Source organism: Anser brachyrhynchus, assembly GCF_964034855.1.
Source record: "Anser brachyrhynchus genome assembly, chromosome: 2".
Lineage (NCBI taxonomy): Eukaryota > Metazoa > Chordata > Aves > Anseriformes > Anatidae > Anser > Anser brachyrhynchus.
The window spans coordinates 80,585,366-80,608,789 of record NC_137695.1 but is presented as its reverse complement, the minus strand read 5'-3'; the positions used below and the strand labels follow the sequence as shown (position 1 = coordinate 80,608,789).

The 23,424-nt window shown below is 35.7% G+C and overlaps 1 protein-coding gene across 2 annotated transcripts in view; it reads right to left on the bottom strand.

The window, feature by feature from the left end:
• RELCH (RAB11 binding and LisH domain, coiled-coil and HEAT repeat containing) overlaps window positions 1–23,424 on the bottom strand; it is a 75,419-nt gene that overhangs the window by 24,364 nt on the left and 27,631 nt on the right. For both annotated transcript variants that reach the window (XM_080579275.1, XM_080579274.1), the window contains exons 6-12: window positions 22,181–22,384; window positions 22,003–22,094; window positions 20,699–21,007; window positions 16,391–16,466; window positions 15,901–15,996; window positions 8,297–8,409; window positions 3,283–3,373 (exon numbers count right to left, since the gene is read on the bottom strand). In XM_080579275.1, coding sequence (XP_080435401.1) covers window positions 3,283–3,373; window positions 8,297–8,409; window positions 15,901–15,996; window positions 16,391–16,466; window positions 20,699–21,007; window positions 22,003–22,094; window positions 22,181–22,384 — 981 coding nt within the window. The remainder of the gene's footprint in view (window positions 1–3,282; window positions 3,374–8,296; window positions 8,410–15,900; window positions 15,997–16,390; window positions 16,467–20,698; window positions 21,008–22,002; window positions 22,095–22,180; window positions 22,385–23,424) is intronic.

Here is a 23,424-nt window from a genome sequence, read left to right as displayed (position 1 = left end):
GCTATCTTAACATGGAAAAGACCAAGGTAATGCCGCCATCTGAGTCTTGGCCTTTACTGGGCAGACTTGTCTTCAGCAACCCCAGATCCCTAAAAATCATGGGAAACTTTGGAGCCAGGAAGACTTACCCTTGGGAGAGAATGATCAGGTTAGGAAACATTTAAACAAATTGGACACATGTGAGTCTATGGACCTTGGTGGGATGCACCCCTGAATGCTGAGAGAGCTGGCTGCTGTCATGGCAAGACCATTCTTGACAAACACTGAATGGCTGTTGCAACGGGGGAGGTTCCTGAGCACCGGAAGGAACCAAATGTGACCACTATCTTCAAGAAGGACAAGACAAGATCCAGGGAAATACAGATCAGTCTGCCTTACCTCACTGTCTGGAAAAGCACTGGAGCAATTAATCCCAGAAACCACAAGAACGTGATTGGGAATCATGTTCTTCAAGTCAACATGGATTTGGGTAGGAAAAACCGCACCTGATCAGCCCGATAGCCTTCTAAGATGAGATGACTGGCTCAGAGAACAAGGAGAAAGCAGGGGATTTTGTTTATCTTGACTTCAGGAAGGCTTTTGGTACTGCCTCCCATAACATCTTCACATACAAGCTGACAAAGTCTGGGCTCGACAAGCGCGCAGTGAGGCGGACAGAAAACTGGCTGAACTAATTGCAGGCTCAAACAGTTGTGACCAGAAGCACAAAGTCCAGCAGAGGGGGGTCAGTCCCCAGTGGAATGCCCCAAGAGGTGATTCCAAGGCCAATAATGGAGATGTGTAACAAAGTGTTGCACCCAGGCAGAAATAACTCCCATGCACAGGGCCAGGCTCAGGGCCAACAGGCTGGAAAGCTGCTCAGCAGAGAGTGACCTGGAGGGCCTGGTTGTGGATACCAAGCTGAGCCAGCAATGCACCCTCATAGCCAAGAAAGCATAGGGTATTCTGGGCAGCAGTAGGATGACCATGATGCGTAGGTAAGGAAAATGATGATTCTTCTCCTCTCCTCAGCACTGGTGATACCAAATCTGTGTACAGTTCTGCGTACAGTTCTGGGCTCCCCAGTGAGAGAGACATGGACATATTTTAGCAAGTCCAGCAGAAAGATAAGACGATGATTAAGAGATAGGAGTATCAGATATATGGGGGGAGACTGAGAGAGCTGGGTTTGTTTGGTCTTGAGAAGTGAAATCTCCGAAGATATATCATGCATATGAAGCAAACTTAACCATCAAGCATGAAAGAATTCCTTGAGTGTCTCTGATTTTTTTGTTTTGCATTCATACACCAACAGGGCACCTGTAATATTTTGCAAGCATGGAGATTTAGATTTCATAGATGGCAAACACTATGGGCATACATTAGACTGCTTTTAATACTTGAAACTAATGGTATCTTTGGCTTATGTGGCAGCTTTCTAAACACAAAGTCCCTAGTGGTAATAGACATATACTCCACTTCCTGAACCTTTGCCTACTCAAGGGAAATTGCAAATACTCGTTTCATCTGGTTTAGGTGGAGTGGCAAGGCAATATAAATATTGCCCCTGTTACTTCAGAGACATACTGGCATACTGGAAAGGAAAAAAGAAAAAGACCCAAGTTTCTCTAACGCTTGTTGTTCAGGGAAGATTATTATTCCATGAAAATGTAAACATAACAGTAAATTGATTATCATTTCTTTTCCTTTGTCTTTAATTAGTAGTACTACATTTTTGGAAGCCAGTTAATTGGTCACTAGCTGTTAGGGAACTTTTAGCATCCACAGAGCCTTGATCTAAACTCAGATGAGCAAGCCAGAAAATTCTACGTGTAGAGCTGTGAACAGCAGGTAGAAATATTGCAAAGACTAGCTTGAGATCCAGAGTATGCAGATAAAAATGCTGAATGTTCTGAAAGCCCAGTCCTTTGCATCTGTAAGTACATTTTGGTTGAAGCTCAACTACATTAGCCCCTTCATGATTAAGGGATTAGTGGCATCCACTGAGAAAAGATAGAAAATCATACTGTATGTGTACTTTTGAGGTCTTTCTACAAAATCAGTTTTGTGACAATGAGATTCAGCTAGTATTTTGCTGGAGAAAATGCTGACCTGGGCTCAGTACTGCAAACAAAGCCTGGCAAACTGCATTAAATAAATGCATGATGTCATATGGCTTGGCAGCCTGATATGCTGCACTGTCACAGTTGGACTGGTTTGTCTTGTGCATCAGCAATTATCAGGAAACTGGAACGATGAAGATGGGCTCTTACTGAAGTGAGACTGGTTCCTTTAAACACTGTTTAACTTTCATGAGAAGCACTAAGAAAACAAAACAAGGTTTAAGTTTAACTGCTGTGAATCTTTCCTTTAATCAACAGATAAATTAGTCATACACATAAGCACAAATGCTACATCTAATATGTACTTGCACCGTCAAAAAGCGTTAAGGCAATTAAAGATTGGACTTTATTGTGAAACAGAGATGGCTGAGTTATGCATGTGGAGAAACAGGAGACAATTATCAGACCAGAAAGACGGGGCCATCAAAACAAGCATTACAACTCTTGTCATAGCTTAATTATTCACTGTCTTTTAGGTGATGAAATCCCTTTATTTTTTCTACCATAAAGAAGGAAAGATTTTCACCCAAACTCATCTTGTTCTGTTTCTATGTCTCAGATGAAACAGAAAGAGCATCCAGTTTGGTTGTTCGGTTCTTTCTGTTAATTCAGACTATCTGTAGAAAAGGTCATTGTGATTCTAGAAGTCACACTGTAAGCTTCAGGCTGGTCTTGGAGGTATAAGCCATCTATACTTCTGACAACATTAATCTTTAATTTTCTGTTGAAGAAATGCGTATACTGCTCCAAGGTGCTCCAAGGACTTATTAATTACAATGTAAAAGTCAGCAAATTATATCTTTGAATGCAAATGGATTTCCAACAGTCTGGAAATGACTGTTTGAAATTTATAAACACACCTAGCTGGCAATAGGTTAGACAGCACTGCTGATGAATGTGTGCCTGTCTGCATTTCTATATAACATGCAGGTACGTGATGTACAGATACCTAGAATCTCCAGATACACTTGATGAAATTTTCTGTTTCTGAATTCTTTTCCATGTTCCATAAAGGTATACATAATAATGACAAAGACCATCCAAATACATCTCTGAAAAATTCCTTGAACCGACATTTATTGAAAAAGAAAACTAAAACAACCCCCACGTCAACAAATAAAACCGAACATTTATGAAGTTGCAACTAATTTACTAATGTAAAGCACAAAATAACCATTACCTGTTCCCAACACTGTGGTAAAAGCTCAGCTTCTACACGCGTTGGTCCAACATGTCGGGCAAACGCCACACAACCGGTCAGTATCATCTGTCTGAAAACATAAATTTACAAAACTTAATCTGTTTATAAAGAGAAGCTCTATAACATATGACATCCTAATTCTTTAAGTTAGGAAAAACGTGTATGGTCAGGCAACAGGTAATTATCTACAGTCAGAATCTTACTCCATACACACTGACTGACACTGACTGAAAGGCTAAATCTTAAACTGAAAGCCATTATATTGTTTTCTACTTAATATGCCTTTTCAAGAAACTAGTAGATGCAAAATGCAATGAGCCAGAGCCTGAAAATCGCTGACTGGGGAACCCCTGAGCACTCATTTCCTAATGTCTGAGATTGGGAATCTCTAAATCGCTGATACAAGTCTTAATTCTGAATACCATGACTCACCATGCAATAACAAGATCTAAGTTAATTAACACTACCTACTGCTTTTATTTAGAAGCATCTGTTGGTTTGAATGACCTTTGTTCAAAGTAATTTCATTCTTTCATGAAATGGTCTTGCAACATTCTAATATGCAAGTTACTGTCATCTCTCCCAAAATACTGGACTTTACTCTTGTCAGAAATCTTCAAAAGCCCATTACGGAAGGGACACAATCAATCAGTAGTATATATGATGACCTAATTTCTATTTATATTCTTGCTAAAAAAACCAACAACAACAAAACAAACAATTTAGGAGATTTAAAAATACTTATTCCTAAATAATTATTATTTACTATTAGGATCCAAAAAAACTTAAAGTAAAAATGTCCTTTTGACCAATCCATGCAAGCAGCTGGGTGAGTAACTTCAGGAACTATGTGAGGTCATAAATCCCTCATTATTTTTTCCACTATCTTACCTACATTTAAGACATTTGAAGAACCACCTTCCTCACAAACAGCTATACACAAAATGAGGTTCTACTGTAGGTATAGAAGTAAAATTTAACTTAAAAGTGGATATATAGGGAATGATTGAAGATAGATCACCCTGTTGCAAAATACATAGTAGGGAAGTTTGAAGGGAGGGGCGGATGTTTGTTTTTAAGTCCACTGAGGCAAAAATGAGATTAAACAATTGGCATTTGCAAAACTGTACTCAGCTGTCATTTATAATATTTTAACTTTTATTTGACGAGAGTTTATTTTGCTAGGAATTTTGAGTTTTAGTTATTTCTTCTGTTAACAGGACTGGAATGAAACCAACTTTGCATACAGTTTACCAATTTGATCTAGTTTTAGTGTTTACATCAACACTTAAGATAACCAGTTTCAAATGATAACACACAAACTTGAGACACTCATTTTATCACCTTTACAGTCAGATTAGAATACTACTGAATTTGTTCATTAATACTTTGCAGAAGGCAAGACAGAATTAATCTGATACCATTTCAGTGTAATTTCTGAACTCCTGAATATTTACTGCAGCTAACAGTATGCCCTTAAGGTTGAAAGGCAGAGATTCTGCTGATTATTTCTTAACCAGTAATACAACATACTCCTCCATCAAAAAGAGACGTGTTAACTTTCAGAATATTTTCAAGGAGAAATAGTCTACCTAAAAGATTTTTTCCCAGCATGCTTTAGGCCAAATAATACAAGCTTTTTTTTAAAAAAATATTTTTTTAGTTTCTCTACCACGTACAGTGAACTAGACCTTTGATCAAGGTAGAAGGTTTGGGGGAAAAACAAAAACATGACGATTAGATAAGACTCGAGAAATCAAAAGCTGATATTGTGATACCAATATGGAGACAAAAGACCGTGGCAATTCCAAGTTCTACAACAAACAAGAGAAATTCAAATACCTGTCTGGTTCTTGACCTACATACTGCACCTAATCACAGAACTGGGCAACAGAGCATACTTTCATAATAAATAAATAGCAAATGGCAGGATACAGTAGTCATGTGAAATCTACTGCATCAGAAAAAGGGAAAGACAAACTATTTTATTTTTAACTAAACCTCAAAAAACCTTAATGAAATCTCAAAATTAAGTCAGACTTCCCTTTTGCCTTGGCGATAAAGTTGGGAAATTTCAGATATTGCAAAACTATTCAAAATGTTTGACATATTTTACTATAACCATCCTTCAAGTATGTGACAACAGCTGGTATTTCAGGGAAAGGAAAGGTTGAAAGGAACCCAATGACAAGTTATTGAAACCAAATATGTTAACACTGAACTATTCCAAAAGTTGCTGTCTAAACTAGATATGGGGCAAAATGTATTTCCACTTATTGTCACGATGCTCTCTTTTGTTAACAAGATGTTGAGAAGGCTTTCCACAAACAGCTCTCTTCAGCTTATGTGCTTATGATCCCCTAGACAGGAACATAAAGCCAATAAGTACTACTCAGCTTCATCAGTACAAAAAACAAAGTGAAATCAAGAATCAGACTCAAGGAACACGGCAAGAGTTAGAGCAGAACACATAGCTTAACACTTCTTAGCTCTTCCTAGACGTTTTAGAAAGTGGCTGCATGTACTGGTTAGCAATTTAGTCTCACAATACACAGTTCAGAGTCTTTTGTTACACTTAAAGTTTACATTAAAAACTTGCTTACAAGAGCTTTCCATCATATGTCAACAAGTTACATGAATTCTGCACAAAGTGGCATCATATGACCCAAGAAAACTCATACTAGTCCCACTAAGTGTAATGTATTTTAATTTCTCTTCAGTAAGAGAGCTGTTTCTACATATATTACGCTTGGAGATCTTCTCAAGAGTTTACATTTCAATCTATGTTTTAACCTTGTCCTAAAAGACCCCAACAATAAACTACTTTCTTCATGGCTCCCTGGCTTCCAAAAATGATATAATTGTCCAAAAAGCAGTTTAAGTAAAGCTAACACGTATTTGCTTGCAGAAGAGAATTTGATACACATTTGGAAAAGCCAAATAGTGAATTAATGAGCAGAGCCTTGAGGATAAAAGTGGACTTGTTAAATATGACAAATGTACAAGACTACGGTGATATGTTACGTCTACAAGCACCAAAATGCCTTTCACAGGAGAAAGGACAACACAGGCTTTCTGACTAACTGTTAGCATACTTTACAAGGTCAAATATTTATAGTAAGCAGCAAGTTTATTTTAATGGGTTGTTCAGTATAAATATGATGCCATATTTCAGTCTCCTACATTTAACAAACTAAAAAAGTCAACTTATCTGCTACTTTAATGTATAATGTAGGCCTGTACAGCATAGCAGTAGGTGACTGAGTAACATAAGAGCTAATTAACATGATTGTCCTGGTGATTAAACCTGATTGTCTTTGCTCACTTGATAGCACGCAAGACTGCTAAAACATTATTTAAACTTACTTAGATAAAAATCAAGCATTAATAGTATACTTCCATAAATATATGATATAAAGAAATACTGACTGAAACAAGCTCTGAATAAGTATTTCCCAATTTTTATTCAGAATCTCTTTTCTTTGATGGAGGTTATTCTTCAGTAAGGTGCTGTGGCAACATTAAAATTGATTACAACTTACATGTGTGTAAATAAGTCATGCATACATGGCATGTACCCCTCTGCCCTCCAGGGAATATAGCAGAATACTCTTCCCAAATTTATGATGAAACCAAGTTATCATTTTTAGATATAAATTTCTATTTCACAACAAAGAATGAACAACTTTAAGGAAAAAGCAAGTTGGATTTTCTTCCTTCTTAGCTGCTGGAAATGACATACCCAACAACAGCTAAACAAATGTATGAAAAATCAACTTGACAGGCCACCGGCCTTGTGACAAATCAACTACAAGGGACTAGAATTGAGATGCAGCTTCCTGCCCTCCTCAATCACAAAACAGTTTTAGCTTCACAATCTGCATGGGATATTGAAAACGTTTTAGAGAACTGTAGATTTTTCAGAAGCAATTTTCTGATGTACCAGAAGTAGAACAAGGACTGCTTCTTTATGTCATTTCAACCTGCACAGTGCCACTGTACTACAAGTTAACTTATTTATTCATACTTTTTGTGTCTGTTTTAGTCTCCAAGCCATCTCTTTCAATTACACATCATCACTATGTTTTAACATGGGAACAATTCAAAAAGACACCAGAACACTTGGGTTTCGGAGATTTTTCAAAAGAAACGTGTTTGACTTATTTCATTAAAGCCTATTTTGTCTGAAGACAGCATAGAGAAGCAACAGATACAGATGCTTTATAACAACTCTGAATAAAATAATGGAAGAACAACAGATCACCAAATACGAAAAACTTTCCATAATTAAAGAAAACATACCAGCTAGGATACAGCCTTTCAACCTTAAGGATAATCTAACCCAGACTGGTACAAAGTCAGACATTCTGACTACTAAGAAAGAACTACATTTATAAAGCAAAATAAAAACAATATTTTGTTTCAAAGGCTTAACTAAAATAAAACAAAGCTCTTAATACTTGTCAAAACTAAATAATTTGCTTCAGTCTTCTGAATTTTTATTACTAACGTAGTAGTGAACCACAAACAAAAAGAGTACTACTTTCCTCCAATTGTTTTCCCATGCTAAATAAACACGGTATTTAGCTTACAAACATATGGGTAACTAGAACATGCTAAGACAGGAGTTTAAAAAAGCTGCTTTGATCCCTCTATCTACCACTACTAAGAAGTAGGATCCTAAACTAAGAAGTAGGATCCTAAAGTTTATTTTTACAGAAAATTCCAGTTCATCCTTAAGGAAGAGAGGAACTGAAATGTTACACTGCAGCTAACCAAGCACATTCTTGCATTTCAGTAACTAGAAAGTACAGGTTATAGAAATGGAAAGCCCCAAAGTCCACACAAATTTGTCAACATTATACCAACAAAATATCAGCTTCAGTGAAACTTGGTTAAAATCATCCAGTAATATCCAATTTCTATTAGTTCTGCTTCTCTGACAAAGAAAAAACGTTCCTTCTTGTCCTGCAAGGCACAAACACAAACACACCTTTGCTCATCATCTGGTCGTTTGATCAAATTGAACAGGATGTGTAGAAGCTGATCTCTCTCTTTGGGTTCAGGATGGAGGCAGGCCGTACACAGGATGAGTGGGATCAGTTCCTAAAAAGTTGCAGGTAGGGGAAAACCAAACAAAGTAAAAATGCTTTTGGCAAATTTTCATTAATGGAAAAAGAAACTAAGAAGATAAATCTAGTCACGTAACATCAAAAAAGTTACAGATGTTTCAGTCTTGACCTCTTATAAAAGTGACCTGAAAAAAGTGAAGGCTTACGAAAGTTAGAATTATCTTCCTGCTAGGAAAGATTAGGGGACAACCAGCACAGAAAATAAAAAGCTCAACACAAATTACAATTAACATATGCAGGTCACTTGTAACCAGAGTTACAGGACATATATGGTCTATATTTTTTCCACTACCTACTGAACTAAGAAACCTCCACAGACATCTATGGAACAATCTGTGGAGTTAGAGATAAAATGTCCAATGAAGCACGCACAAAATTTTCATGCACAAATTTGAACGAGCATCATGGAACATACACTGGTAAAGGTGACTGCAGACAAAATACGTTCTATTTTGTGTTGATTGAGAATGACATGGTTCATTAAAAGATTTTTTTCAATAAATAGGCAATATCTGAGTCTGAATTTTATCTTTAGAGCAATTCAATTTCCTTAATGAACAAACTACCAAGAAAATACCATATGAAACATTAACTAAGAGAAAATACAAGATTGTTCACAGCAGCAAAGATTTTCTTATCTATATGCCTTAAAACCTTAATGGTATTCATTCCCAGAAGAAACAAATGTTTGTAAAACACGGACTGGAAGTCCCTTTCCTTCACCCTGATAATAGGAGTCTTTACTCCAACCCAATTTGGAAACGACACAATTTCCAGTTGATTTTAATAATATATGGACGGAAATATCACAATGGGAGTTTGGGGAAGAAAAGCAACACAAACCAAGGCGTCTGCAGAGAAAACAGGCTAGTAGCCAGGAGACTGCCTCTCCCACCTTGCCCACACTTGGGAGCCAATTTCAACAGAAAAGCTCTTTGCAAATTAATAAGAAGTGACAAACAAGCAGATGACACTGGCAAAACACTTTTCATATTACCAGGAAAGATTGTACAACGCCTAGAAAAAACTGTAGTTCTCTCTAACATCGTTGCAGAGAGGTGCCAAATTCTGCTTGCAGACATTCAAAGTGACCTATTCTTGATGTTCTTGAGAAGTAAGCTCAACTTTGATTATCCTGAATAGCCAGAGCTATGTTTATTATAAGCAAAGAACAATGCTCTGTTTTAGAGCATCACCTAAGCTAGTCTCCTCCTGAGAGTTCTTGTTTTCATTAAAAAAAAAAATCTACTCAACATGCTTTTTTCCCCCTGAAGATGGCCAAGACAGGTCCTAGAATGTATTTCAATGTTCTGCGAGTCCCTTTAGCAATATTTAACCCATCAAAAGGTATGGATTAGGAAAATTACAAGACAGATGAGTGCATACAGAAATATCTCACCAACCACTTCAAAAATCTGGAAGTACAGAAAGAGAAATGAAAACTAGATTTGAGTAATTGGACACTTCTTTTTCTCAACATTTTAATATAAACCAATTTTGGATTTTGCTTTTCTATGATTTTAGCACAATGTAAAAAAATGTGAAAACCTGTATTAAAGAGAAATTTTACAAGTGTTATTGCACGAAGAGCTAAACTTTCTTCATTTGAAACCTCCCTTCCCTCTAGAATTTGCACGTTGTATGTTATTCTTTGTATCTTTAACGTTCAGTTTTTGCTCCTATTTGAAGTTCTGAGAAGGGAGGGGACTTAACCTATTTATTTTTTGGTTTTGTACTTCACAGAAGCATTTTCTCTACTGTAAACACTGTTTTAACTCAAAAAGATTCTAAAAAAATTACAATAAAAATGCCACTCTAAATACCAATACTTATACATTAAGGTAAGATCTTTCAAAAAATAAATCCAATTGCATTTTGTATATACAGAACATAATTACTAACTTCACCATAATGATTATAGCTCATGGAAAAACCTTTTTACCAAAAAATAACTACATTACTATGCTGAGACATAACTTTCTGAAGGCTACTCTAAGTTCAAATCATCCTAATAGTCTTGCAAATATTCCTAAGGATTCTTATAAAGATTATTAACATATATGTATCTCCTGTGAAACGGGACACACATAGTTTTAAGGAGGTTTTGTTTCATCTGTTGAAATCATTACACTGACTCCACTTTCTTACTATGTTTGAGTACCTACTCAAAAATCTCAACTGCTCACTCAGAACTACTAGATTTCAAAACAGTGTCATGAGGATTTTTTTTAAAGCTTCCTTTCAAATTAAAGTAAGTTAATAAAGTTGCTTTTTTCCATCTGAGTCTGTATGAAAGGAAAACACCTCTCAATATTCACCTAGACAACTGTTGATGAATTACCTAATACCACTGATATGGGGCAGATACAAGGCTAATTCTTTACCTTGCAGAAAGCTGGTTATTATAGCTGATGGAATTAGCTGTATTTTCTTGTCCATTGGTCATTCTTTCATGCATACTATGGGAGAAGAGAGTGTTCTCTGCATCGCTGCATCAGTGCTGCTACAGTTCCTTCTATTAAGGGGAGTGGAGAAAGAGTGAAAAGTCTTGAACAGTGTTGTGCGTGTTCCCTACAGACTTCATAGAAGGGAAGGTAAAACTGGAGATGAAAGGATCTTTCTCTAAAGAACAAAAACTGCTCTCATAGATGGACAGAACGGGTCAAGTGAGGTCTTCTGAAGATTTAAGAAGGGACAGATTCTTGTCTGAATATTCAAGATGATTAAGAACATAGCCGTACAACACTGACTTACAGGCAGGTTCGGGTTCATTCCTGTTTGCTGATAAAGGACATGCCTTAGACAAATCCCAGATTTTTCATTCTCAAAAAAGCCAGCAGAGGAATGCTGTAGAAAACTGCACATTTTCCAGTAACACAGAACAGAATTGGCATTTGGCTAATCAAGGAGAGGACTTCCAGTGCTAATTGAAACATTCTGCCTTCCTTGGGAAGGAATACCACTTGTGCTGACACTTAGACGTTAAGAACTTAAAATTTAAATGAAACTTCACTTCTCTATTTAATTTTGGATCCTTCCTAAACATCCTGTACATGCCTCGCAGTCGCCTTTCCCTTTTGCCTCTGACTTCAGAAAACTGTGATTAGTTTCTACTGCTGCCAGTAAACGATACCGGAAGGAGTGACTCACATAGTTTTCTCATTCGAGGGCAAGCGGACTGCTATCATATTTTCAGCGCTTGTGATTTGATGAGTGAGTCCAGAGATAAATCACACTGTACTGGAGGTCTCACCTCTACTACTGAAAAGGTAAGTTTCTTTCTGGGGCAGTTTGTATTTGTGAAATGTCCAATTGTAGAAGGGAGAGGAAAAAAAAGTTAATTTGTTTTTACTGTGAAATGAGCCACACACAGGTAAACCATGGACAAGACCACAAAGCTGACCTAGCACACTGCACAGAAGAACTGAAACCACCCAGCTTTTTGTTTTGCTTCTGGGTAACTCTCGTTTTAGGTCTCCCCAAAGAAAAAAAAATCACGTTTTTTCTACAGCATGAAATATACCATAGAACCTTTGCACAACTTCTCCCTAACTTATAACAACATATTCTGTGATCTTTGAACAGGATTCACTATTTGAGCTGACTGAAGTTCTCAATAACAACAACATTTACATAGGCATATGAAGCAGCTCTTCATTATGGTCAAAAGCAGGTGGCTTTTTAACAGGAACTGGTATTACCTCAACTAGAGGCAAAACAGTTCCTCCTACAGGTTTTTATATATATATATATATATATTATATACATATTATAGCAAGCATTTGTCTATTTTGCTGACAACTTTCTTATAAGGTAGCATGTTATTTTCCTATCAGCGTTGTTGGCCATGTTACAAGATTTTTGTTTAATGTTCTGACAAGTCTTGTACAACTGAGTTTCTTTCACTATTCATGTCTTTTGGTCAAAGTGTTCATCAGTAAAATAATCATCTCAAAGAACAAATGAAATTAGTGTTAAGTGCCAAGATTGGTTACTTTAATAGCTTGGCATAGTCACCTTCTTTATTATTTAAAATACTAAAATTAACAACATGGCAAAGAGTTGTAAACATAATTAACCAGGATGACATTATGATAGATCTCATGAATGTGTTCCTTTTATTCTTCTCTGCTAGTCAATGTTTAAGTTGTGATCGAATATTATATTATTATAACATTTTATATGATGTTAAATTATTATATTACATAACATTACAATATTATGTAATCTTTTTTTTGTGATGTAAAGCCTCTGAATATTAGTAAAGCTAACAAAATCTTGATCGAAGCAACTGATACAGCTGCAGGTGCTAGTTAAGTTACAGGTACAGAATCTCTTGTGCAAGGATGTATTTGAAGTTCAGAATTTAGACATCTTTTAGTTTTAAAATGAAAAAAATATTTAATTGTAGTGTTAATACATGACATAAACTGTAAGAGCCTACATCAGACTAAATTGTACTAAGTAGCAGAAAAAAATTAATTGCTCATTTAAATGTTTTTCTTCTCCCCTATTATATTCCTTTATTTCTCCCCTAAAAGAGGAGCAGTCTTTTAGAATACACTGATGGATGACCACTTTCATGCCTGGGAATGGGGGGGGGGGGGGGGGGAAGGGGGGGGAGCTTTTTGTTTTTTTTTTTTTTTACTTTTTGAACAAAGCCTGCATTTTATGACTTTTAAAGGATAAGACTGAGATGAAAATCTGAGGTCACATATGCAGTACAACTGTACTGAGACAGATAGCTATAAAACTAACCACAGACTAAGTGCCTCAGTAATGTCTATGTGTAGTTAACGCATGCTAATGCAAATAACTTCACATCTACAGCATTACTCTCTTCTAGCCAAGAATGGCACTCAGAGCTTGCAGATTCCGCATTATCTTTCCTTCAACTATGAAGAAATAACAGCAGAACTTGGTTCTTAGCATGTTCAACTCTATATAAATAGAAGTTTTCCAACAGAAAAATTTAGTAGAGGACATTCAATAAGCTATTGCTATTATGATTTTGCTAAGTTTGCATTACACTAATGAAAGCTAACAAGATAAACTAATCCTGGAATAACAGGGAATTGAAAGGTACCAACAGTCACGGAAGTGTTTCTTGATTAAGATCAAGTGTAACAAGATCCTGATACTAAGTCAAAAAGTTTACTCTGGCGCAAACTCTGCTCAAAGACTACAGATTGCAGAGTGTGGAAGTTGAACATGTAAGCAAGGTTATTCCTGTTACCTAACAGACACTGATTTTTAGATTTATTAAGTCTGACAAATCAGTTTTGAACTGATTTATTATTGCAAAACAAAATTTAAGTGTCTCTAACTAAAATTTAGCTAAAGGAATCTATTTATTGTATATCTCCTGGCAAACACAAGGTGGTTGATTATGTTTTTATTTTGTTTAAATAAATGTACTTCAGTACATAAAATAAGTAATTTTGGAAATGTGTCAGTCATTCTGACACTAGCTAGTTGTTCAGATGTCAACTATGATATTTAATGGACCGCTTCTTAACATGTCAGGCAGCCTGCTACTAAGGGTGAGAAGCATTCATGAAATGGCCTCTAAAACACTTGTGAAGGACAATACCTATTGAGACCATCATTCTCTACAAACACAGTTTCTCCAGAACAAAAATACACAGCACAATAATTTCAGCTTAAGATTTTGCAACTAAATAGAACGTGATGGATACTTAAGGAACTAAGATGGGGGGACATACTAGAGATTCATTACAAAATTATGTTTAATTCTCATGCTTTATACACTAACAGAGAAAGATCTTAAATACCACCATTATATATTTTCAGAGCAGACTAGTAATCATTTTTTAAGTATCTTGCTTAAGTTGGTGGTCTTTTGATACATTTTTACTTATCAATAAAATCCTGCTACAACTCTCTAACAATACAACTGTTAAGACGAGACCCAAAGCTGTACCTTGTTGAAGAGAGCCTAATTCCTATTTTGGTTTCTGTAATATTGATATTCCAAAATACTAACAGACGGTCTACCCAAGTTTTCCTTCAAATTCCATGACTACACCTGAAAGAACATTACAATAGCTACAGTAGTGGGTGGTAACTGAGAAAAGATATTTTTAAAGAAAATTTCAGTTCTTGGGACATTAAGCATCCCGTGCGATCCAGATACAAAATTCTGAATTGTGAGATCTTCAATCAAATCGAAACACGTGATTCATTTAAGATGAAAATATATGTAATCAAATCTAGCTTCAATTGTAAAACAAAGTAAGTAGGGAATAGCCTGAAAGTCACAAAACTATTAAATGCATTACACAGATTATGCTACAAGCTGTGAAAATAAGCCAAAATACCATATACTGCCAAGCAGAGGGAAGGAGAGGAGTAATTATGAAACCAGAAATTAAGCACTGATCCTGGAACATTCACAGAACTATTTTGAAAGATTATTAACATAATCTTTTCCATTGAAAAATAACAACAAAAAAACACTCACTATAAAAGGATTGGGGGAGGGGGTTACAAATTTTGACACTTTTAATTGGTACATCTCAAATTCAACATATTAACAGCTAATAATTATTTGTTACTAAACTTTAGATTATAGGATCAGTACAAATTTCTTAAGGAGTTTTCAAAGCCTTAAAATAAATTTATGCAATATGCACTAAATCTACCATACTGTAGGTCCCCTTGGCAAGAACTAAAACTTACTCAAACTATACTATTTTAAATCTCTTGTTTTGGTGTTACGTATAGGACTGTTGACTTTTCGCCTTTTTTTTTTTTTTTAACATGCTTTTGGTAACATGCAATATTTACAGTATAGCAAAAAAAAAATTTTTTTTCCCATCTTCAATCACCATCTTCCTTTTCTATATTATACAGTGTGCATGATTATGCAAAACACCAACTTCATTTACAATCAAAATAAACATTGCATTCACTACAAGTTTAAGGAAAATGTATAAGCAAAATTGGTAATTTTCTTATGAAGAGGTGCCTTTGATGAACATTGTCTTGGATGTTACACGGAGCTTCCAAAAAAGACAATAAAATCTTTTTGAAGTACATAGTGCTGTAAAAGAAACTAAACATTAATCTTCTTTGAAATTGATAGACTAAATAAACCAAACGTAGCATCTGAACTTTATATCCTCTGTTCTTTGTAACACATATCCAGCACAGTCTTCTCTAACAAAAACATTTACGCTACCACAAACAAATGGACCTACAGTAACATTTAGTAGTCCTGCTGAAAGCTAATGGGTGCCTTAAGCAAAGGAAGAAATATTAGGATACCATGCAGGTTTACTGAACTCACCTGACAGAGGTGTAAAACCATTTTCTAGGAGCAGAGATGCATGCACAAAAGTAAGAATATGATTGCAAGTAACAGACTTTCATGACAACATCTTCAAAACGAACAAGAAAGCATCCTGGTAAAAATAAAAAGCAAAATTTCAGGGTTCCTCACCTCTCGCTTTGCAAGCAGCACATTAGGAACAATATGAGGCAGGCAGCGTCCCAACATTAACATGACACTTTTTTCACTGTCTGCAATTCGAGATACCTAGAAAACCAAGTATATTAACTTACTTTTTTTTAATTGAAGCACAGGAATAGAAAAACATCTTTTTAGAGGAATAGTAAGAATTGCTGCAGGCTGATCATTTAACCAAAAATATTTAATTCGCTCACATACTAACTCATTAGTTTCTGGTCTTGCAGTTGGTACGCCAACTTCAAAAGCATGAATCCACTTGTTGAGACTCGAAACTTTCCAGTAATTACATAGTTACAGCTAGGTATCATACTTAAGCTAAAATCCCTATTTCTTAAGTTTCATGCACTTAAATTTATCTTTCTATTTACATTACGAAGTCCTGTAACAAAACAATTATTGCTAGTTTTATTGCTACCATGCAGAATAAAGGACACGCTAGTTTATGCCAACTGGAATTTACCTCTGATCCCAAACGGCTGTCTGCTGACATCCGACAGAAGGACAGTAGTGCTTGATGGAAAGCTGGTGACAATTTCCTGAAATACCATCAGAAAGGGAGGGGAAAAAAAAATAACAGATCAGAAGGGTAACTGAACAAGTCCTTTGACTCTGGTTTAACCAGCTAGATAAAATGACATTCAAAAGCTTGTTTTCCATGAAGCACATAGCAGAGCTGTTTAAAATTATCTTTGACTTTTAGGGTTTTTAGTTTGCAGCAAGGCAACAGTGGATGTACTAATTAACAAGTTACTTTTAGCTCCTAAAAAGGAAACATCTTTCAAACTGCTTCACAGACAAAAATAGGACAAAAGAAGAAAGAAAAGGAAGCTTTGGCAATACAAGAGGAAGCAGGCAATTCTGAAAAGCAAGGAAAAAATATCAAGCAAACAGCAGTTTTTGCTCAATGTTCTGATTCTGCACATTGGATAAAAATGTTTGAGTAGTCAGTCATTTATTAGCTTCAGGATTAAATCCATACTGCTAAATGGCCACTCTGAAATCTAAATGTTGGCCTTCAGACGGATAGTGAGAGCATCAAAACTAAACTTGAGTTGCTGCCTCCTCCCTGACGTGTGTCTGTAGAAGTACCACCTCATGGTCACATGCAGCACCAGCACACAGCCCAGCTACTCAAAGCCTCAAGCATATACATAAAACCCCGATAAGAGTCTCAGAACTACCTTGTCCAAGGACAATAATTTGGCAGAAGTGTTCTCAGAAAGCAATTATTGGACTGACCACTACATAAAACAGGCTAGTGTCGGCAGCAGCAGCATCCAACTTTTCCCAGTAATGAAAACTCCCTCTACCTTACCTGAAGCATGTATTTAGATGCTAATCAAACATTGCTTCATGCGCTATGCTTAAAAAGAGAACTTGTCTTCCAGAACACGCACAGAAAATAACTGACCGTCTATCACCATTTTCTGTTTGAATCCTCTAACTGTATCAGATGAGATTAAGGAAGAAGTCCTATTTCTTACGTGCAAAGTGCTTACCACCTTTTCAACTCTTAAAACTGCCATTTTGTGAGCCTAAGTGCACAAAAACCTACATGCATGTGATTGCACATGTATGGACATATATACATTTTTATTTACTGGATTGAAATATTACACTATAATAAATACATCAACCACTCTTTTCTAACAAAAACCAAAAACACCCCACACCAACATTAAGAAGCTATGTTCCTACTTAACATTGTTAGAATGAAAACAGAAGGATTTGGATAAATATACCGGGGCATTTCTCCTCTTCTGACTATTTACAAAATACGATACCTAAGAATTCACATTTATTACTTAAAATCAACTATTTTTTTTGACAATATATATTTTTTAAAAAACATGTTTTCAGTTTTAATGAAGTCAGTTTAATTCAGACCAACTTGATTTAATGAAAGGGTTTACTTTAAAAAAAGAATACTAAAAGACCTAGATGGTAGTCAGTTGTAAAGCATTTTGGTTTGATAATCTGCTAGCCCTTAATATGCAAAAGCATTATTGAATGGTGCATTTACAAACTCTACTCAAAGCCTTACAGTTTATTCACACTGGAAGAATAGGAACAGGTGTTGCAAAGCAGTACTGCAATATTAACAGACTCAGAAAGCCCTAGCCAACCTTTGTCTTGGAGGTCTTTTGTCTCAGCGCTCCATAGAAGGTCAAATCCTTATCTACCTGAAACCTTAATTAAACACCTAAATAAGGGCTAAGCTCTATCCCCATTTTGGAGAGACTGAAAAGCTAAGTGTGACAACGTGTCACTAAATTTCTCTGGGGATTAATTAACAGCAAGCTCTGGGCAACATGGATTCCATCACGCCTTCTGGCTACGTACACTCTAGAAAGCTTCTTGATGAAATCTAGTAAAATCCTTGAAGGCTTTTCCTCACAGAAATGAAGACAAACCCAGGCCTCTTGCACACAAGGCAGTGGAAAGTCTTTTCAAGGACCAATAGATGCCAGTAATGAAGATGTTCAAATACAAGGAAGTATGATGCATACAAAAATCAAGCACCACTACTCTATTCCATACATAATTAGGAAAAAAGAGTCAATTTACTGAAAAAAATAGGACTGAATGTTACATACAGAAAACACCTTGTGTTTGGTTCAAATTGCCAAACACCTAAAATGAGTTGAATAAATATATGCGGTGAAGTCTATTTAAGCTACTGCTAGTGCTTTCTCCTTCAATCTGTTATACAAGGCACTTTTCCAAGGATCTCCATGTCCTCATTTTCGGGCATGCACACACATCTGTTCTCACTGCAGTTACACAAAGCAGGCACACTTGCTCTTCTAGCCTTTCATCCCATCTGAGCAAGATTTTTGCCAAGAATCCATTCTGTAGCTCCTGCAGTAACAATCTTGCCTTTTAGAACCGCGGCTTAGCATTTATTGCAGCTTTTTAATACCCTTTGAATAAACTGTAGTGATTGTCTTCTACAAACAACTGCCCCCAGTCTGAAGGAAATAAATACACAGCACTTGAACAATGCTTCTTCTCCCACAGATCTCAAAATACTTAAGAAAGCATTTAATTCTTAATAGAACATTACTGTATTACAAGCCAAGTTTGTAACCCAGGAAGACAATTCATAGATAAAAATCTATAAAACACTATCAAACATGGCTTCCTTTGACCCTTCAATGACACGTCAAACAGAACTTTCAGTACAAAAATAGCTAAACATTACACACACATTACCTATTTCTGCAGTGAACACTGTATGAGTAGACTTTTGAAGTTAACATTCTCAATGTGAATTCAAGGTTCTCTTCAACTACTTTTCAAATAAATTCACTTGCATATAGATTTTAAAATTTCAGTTTTAACTACTTTATTTTTATTTAACTACTTATTTAGTATTTAACTATTTTTCTAAAGATGTCAGATTCCTCTGGAGATACTCATAGTTCCTTCCTCACTCACTGATCTCCCCCTATTTTGATACCTATCCTCTACTATCCCTAAAACCATCAATCTACCATTCATATTCTTAATTCCTCCTGGCACTCCCAATTACTCTAAACAAAAAAACGTGCAGAAAGTCACAGTTGAAAGTAGGCATACACATTTATAATTCATGTATGACACGTACAAATTTTGACTATTGAGGTTTACTTTCCCATTAAACGCTAGTAAGTTCAGCTAGAATAGATTAAAGTAGTAGTAATACTCTAACCCACTGTATTCAGAAATCAGACATCTTTACTGCTGCTTTATTCTAAAGAGGATATATCACTAAAAAACTGTCTCTATCCACTAGGATTGAGTGAGAGAAGTTTGGTAAATCTAGGGTGAACAGGACTTAGAATTTGCAAGAAAAGTTAATTACTAGCAAGGGTAGCAACTCACTTTTTTTTGAGTGGGTTGGGGAGGAGAGCAGGAGGCAGCGGTAATTTTCAGCCTGTATTGATTTTCCATCTTCACAGAGTATTACAAACGTGGATTTCTGCTTGGTATTATTTTCAGATACATACCTTTAGCTGTATATACTCTTAGTATCTGGGTGGCCCACATTACTTCCAATAGCTACACAGTTACTTATCTATTACTTACTGGACATCTTACTTTCTCTCTTCACTATAATGCTTAAGAAGATTGCATATTGGAGAGATTTTGTTACGAACACCCAGACACAAACCCATTGCTTCCAAGTAAAAACATGAATACTCTATTTTCATTAAAAGAATTAAAGTTACGTAAAGAAGAACTGCCCAGAATTCAAAGCTCAAAAAGCAGAATGTCATTGGTAACCTTTATTGGTTATTAAAATAAATAATAATTTTTAAAAAAAGATATATGGTTGTGTTATATACTGTAAGAATAACAATAAGCACTTGCATCTACATACGAAAAGCAAAAATTTCCCCACCCAGTCTTCAAGTAGAACAGAAGAGATTTCATTACAAAATTAAATTTTAACGGAGAACGGAAACATCCTGTCTTCTCATTCATCATATTGATTTTAGCTTTTTCTGTTGTTGTTGTTGCAAGGAACAGGGCAACTTTTAGAAACAAGTAGGAGGTGAAAATAAAGCCTTAATGTTGATGCTAAAAATTATCTTCCCTAAAACCCATCAGGAACAATATGTGAAAATACCAGCAGTACGCCCTAAAGGTATATTAAGTCTTTCATGTGTATTCAGAACATGAAGTGATCTATGCCTGCTGCAGAATTTTACTGTTAGAAAAATATCTATCCACTTTACAAAAATTTTTAATTAGAGTATTTCAGTTAAAACTTATCACCAACCTATTAGGTTTATCAAAGTGGACTGCAGCTTTAGTTGATGGAGCACAAGAGGACAGTTTCTCTGTTTCTTTACGGGGCACAGAATTTAGCTTATCATCTTTAGAAGTCCTTGAATCCACTTCAGCTGATAAAGAAAGGCTTTTCTCCTCAGTGTTTCCATGTTTATTGTCATTCTCAGAGCTCTTGATATCCAAGTACCGTCCATTGTCCTCTGAGACTGTGAGAGGCACTTGTTTTGAAGAAGGATGGGGAGCTACACCATAAACTGTTGACACAGCAAAGTTTTCATTCTTGAGGAAGTCTATTTCACTAAAAAATTAAAGCAAACAATGAAATATTTTTGTAACTTTCATGAGAAGGTTGTTGGAATCACAAGACAAGCAAGGAAATAAGGACAACATACTGAACAGCTCCCTCTTTATCTCCAGTATGTTCAAAACTTCCATTAATAGACATAATTCTGCATCACACAAGGTCTTCAAATAAGCACCAGTTTACCAGAGTTCTTTAGTCAATAATTAGCAGTAAGAAAAATGCTGCATTCAGAATAAGTGAATCAATTATATAAATGAATAAAAAGAGCTAGCATTACATGCTTCTGGCTGAACTCTAAGCACTGAAACATTGTCAAGAGACAGAAATCCATCTGGGGTGCAAAACTTAAAATGCTATAGCAGGGAATTAATACATACCATCCCACATGGCTTTCAAATGGTATCTGTGCAGATCAATAAAGCCACTGAAAAACTACATGCTTGCCCTTACGTTGTATTGATGCATCTCTTAAGAGAAATTATATTTTATTGCTTACAGAACCATATGTTTTGACCAAACATTTGAAGTCTTTTTGTTTTTGTTAAAGATACTGTCACTTCTACTAGTCTTGCACTGTAGAAGGAAAACCTATATTGAAATAAGTTATTAAAACAAACACCTTTAACAGTGTTTGCAAGCTGTACGCACTGCAGTACTGAGGAGCGAAATACAGCTGACTCAAGAGAAAACTTACACAAAACACATCAGAACTGATTCTGTTTTCAATTAGGTAAATAAAGAAGTTGCCTTGAAAGAACAAAGCTCATTACAGAATTAAATGATGTAGGTAATAAAATGCGACTACTCAGTTTGAAGCCTCGTTTTTTCCTTCAAATCAAATAGCACGTATTAAAAGGGAAGACTGCCCTGTTCCAAAGAACTCCTAGTAATCCCACTGTTATAAATTATGTTGTCATAACTGTTCTAGAAAAACACTGAGAAGTTATTTCAACATTTCTTTCCAGTCAAGCAGATTGATAAGTACATACCTCTCAAGTCTTTGGATTTGTTCCATCAAAGACCATTTCTCACTGTTTAACACACTAATTTGATCTTCTAATTTTTGCACTATTAAACATTGCTAAATACAAGACAGAAACAAAAGAGTTTAGTACAGTAAAGTAGCAATGCGAACAGCTGAAATATTTCTTCTGTACAATCTCTTACTTCTATTGATTGTGGTGTTGTTTCAAATACAGGGATGTTCCCAAGTATAGGAGTGGCAGCCTCCAATTCATCATCATCTACACCAACTGATACATCCACCACATCTCTCGCAGTAACATGATGGTTTCCAAAGTCACGATAGAGTTGTAACAGGTCAGGAGGTTTTGGAATGTTCAATCCTACATCATCCCACAGTTCAAAATCCTTCAAGGGAATAAGAGAAACCAAACTAAACCATACTTCCTCTTAGTATGTTTTTTCTTCCTCATTTAACTGTAGGTCTGTATTTGCTGTAGAACAGCAAAACAGTCGTGTCAAAGTTGCACTGTAGTAACAAGGAAATCTTGAAAGAGGTAACAAGAAACAAAAGTAGAAAAACATCTCATTTCATGAAATAAAGCATTTCACACTAAAGACAGCTCTAGGTTGTGTACTCAACAGAGATCCTTCCAAAACACACAGCACACTTTTTATTTCTTCTGGATGCAAATACTTTTGAGAATCAGATACATTGCTGATCAAACTCCAGCAGAAGTCTGTAAAGTTGGTAGAAGACTGACAGGGCTATCATTTTGTTCCCATCTCATTCACAAGTGCAGGTATAGTCTTCCAGAAGCAGACAGTCAAATAGCTCTGAAGATGACTGACAGCGTGCACGTGCTCAGCAAAATCTAGACATAATGTTATTAACTGTACATGGGTGAAAACAACAGTAGGGCCTCCCATCTCAAACCACTACTACATGACTTTACTTTTTTCATTGACATGTAACCATTCTATTACTACAAGATTATTTCACATTCCTACGTATAAGCAGGTGTACACCTTTCCACAGGAGTTGTAATGCTTGCTTTCAGGGCATTAAATCTCAAATACATATACATAGTCAAGAGTTTTTTTCTACTCTTCAAAATTTTCACTATGTTTTGTCATAGTCTAGTTATATACATGTATTTGAACAAATAATCCTTATTTTGTGAAAGAATGACATTAATCTAGAAAAAACAATGTGCATGCTATACATTAACTTAGTATGTTTATGTTTACTCTCTACAATTGAGAACTTTGTTTTTGTTAGTAACCTTACAACATAAAACATTTCTAGCTGAGAAAATGCAAAAAGCAGGGAGAAGCTATTCATCTTATCTGGTTTTGGGGCTGTACCCTCACAAGTTTATGTATGAAGACCTATTAAACTCCACTTTTAAGTGGGTGATCCAGCAAGTATTTTTAATTATTTTCTT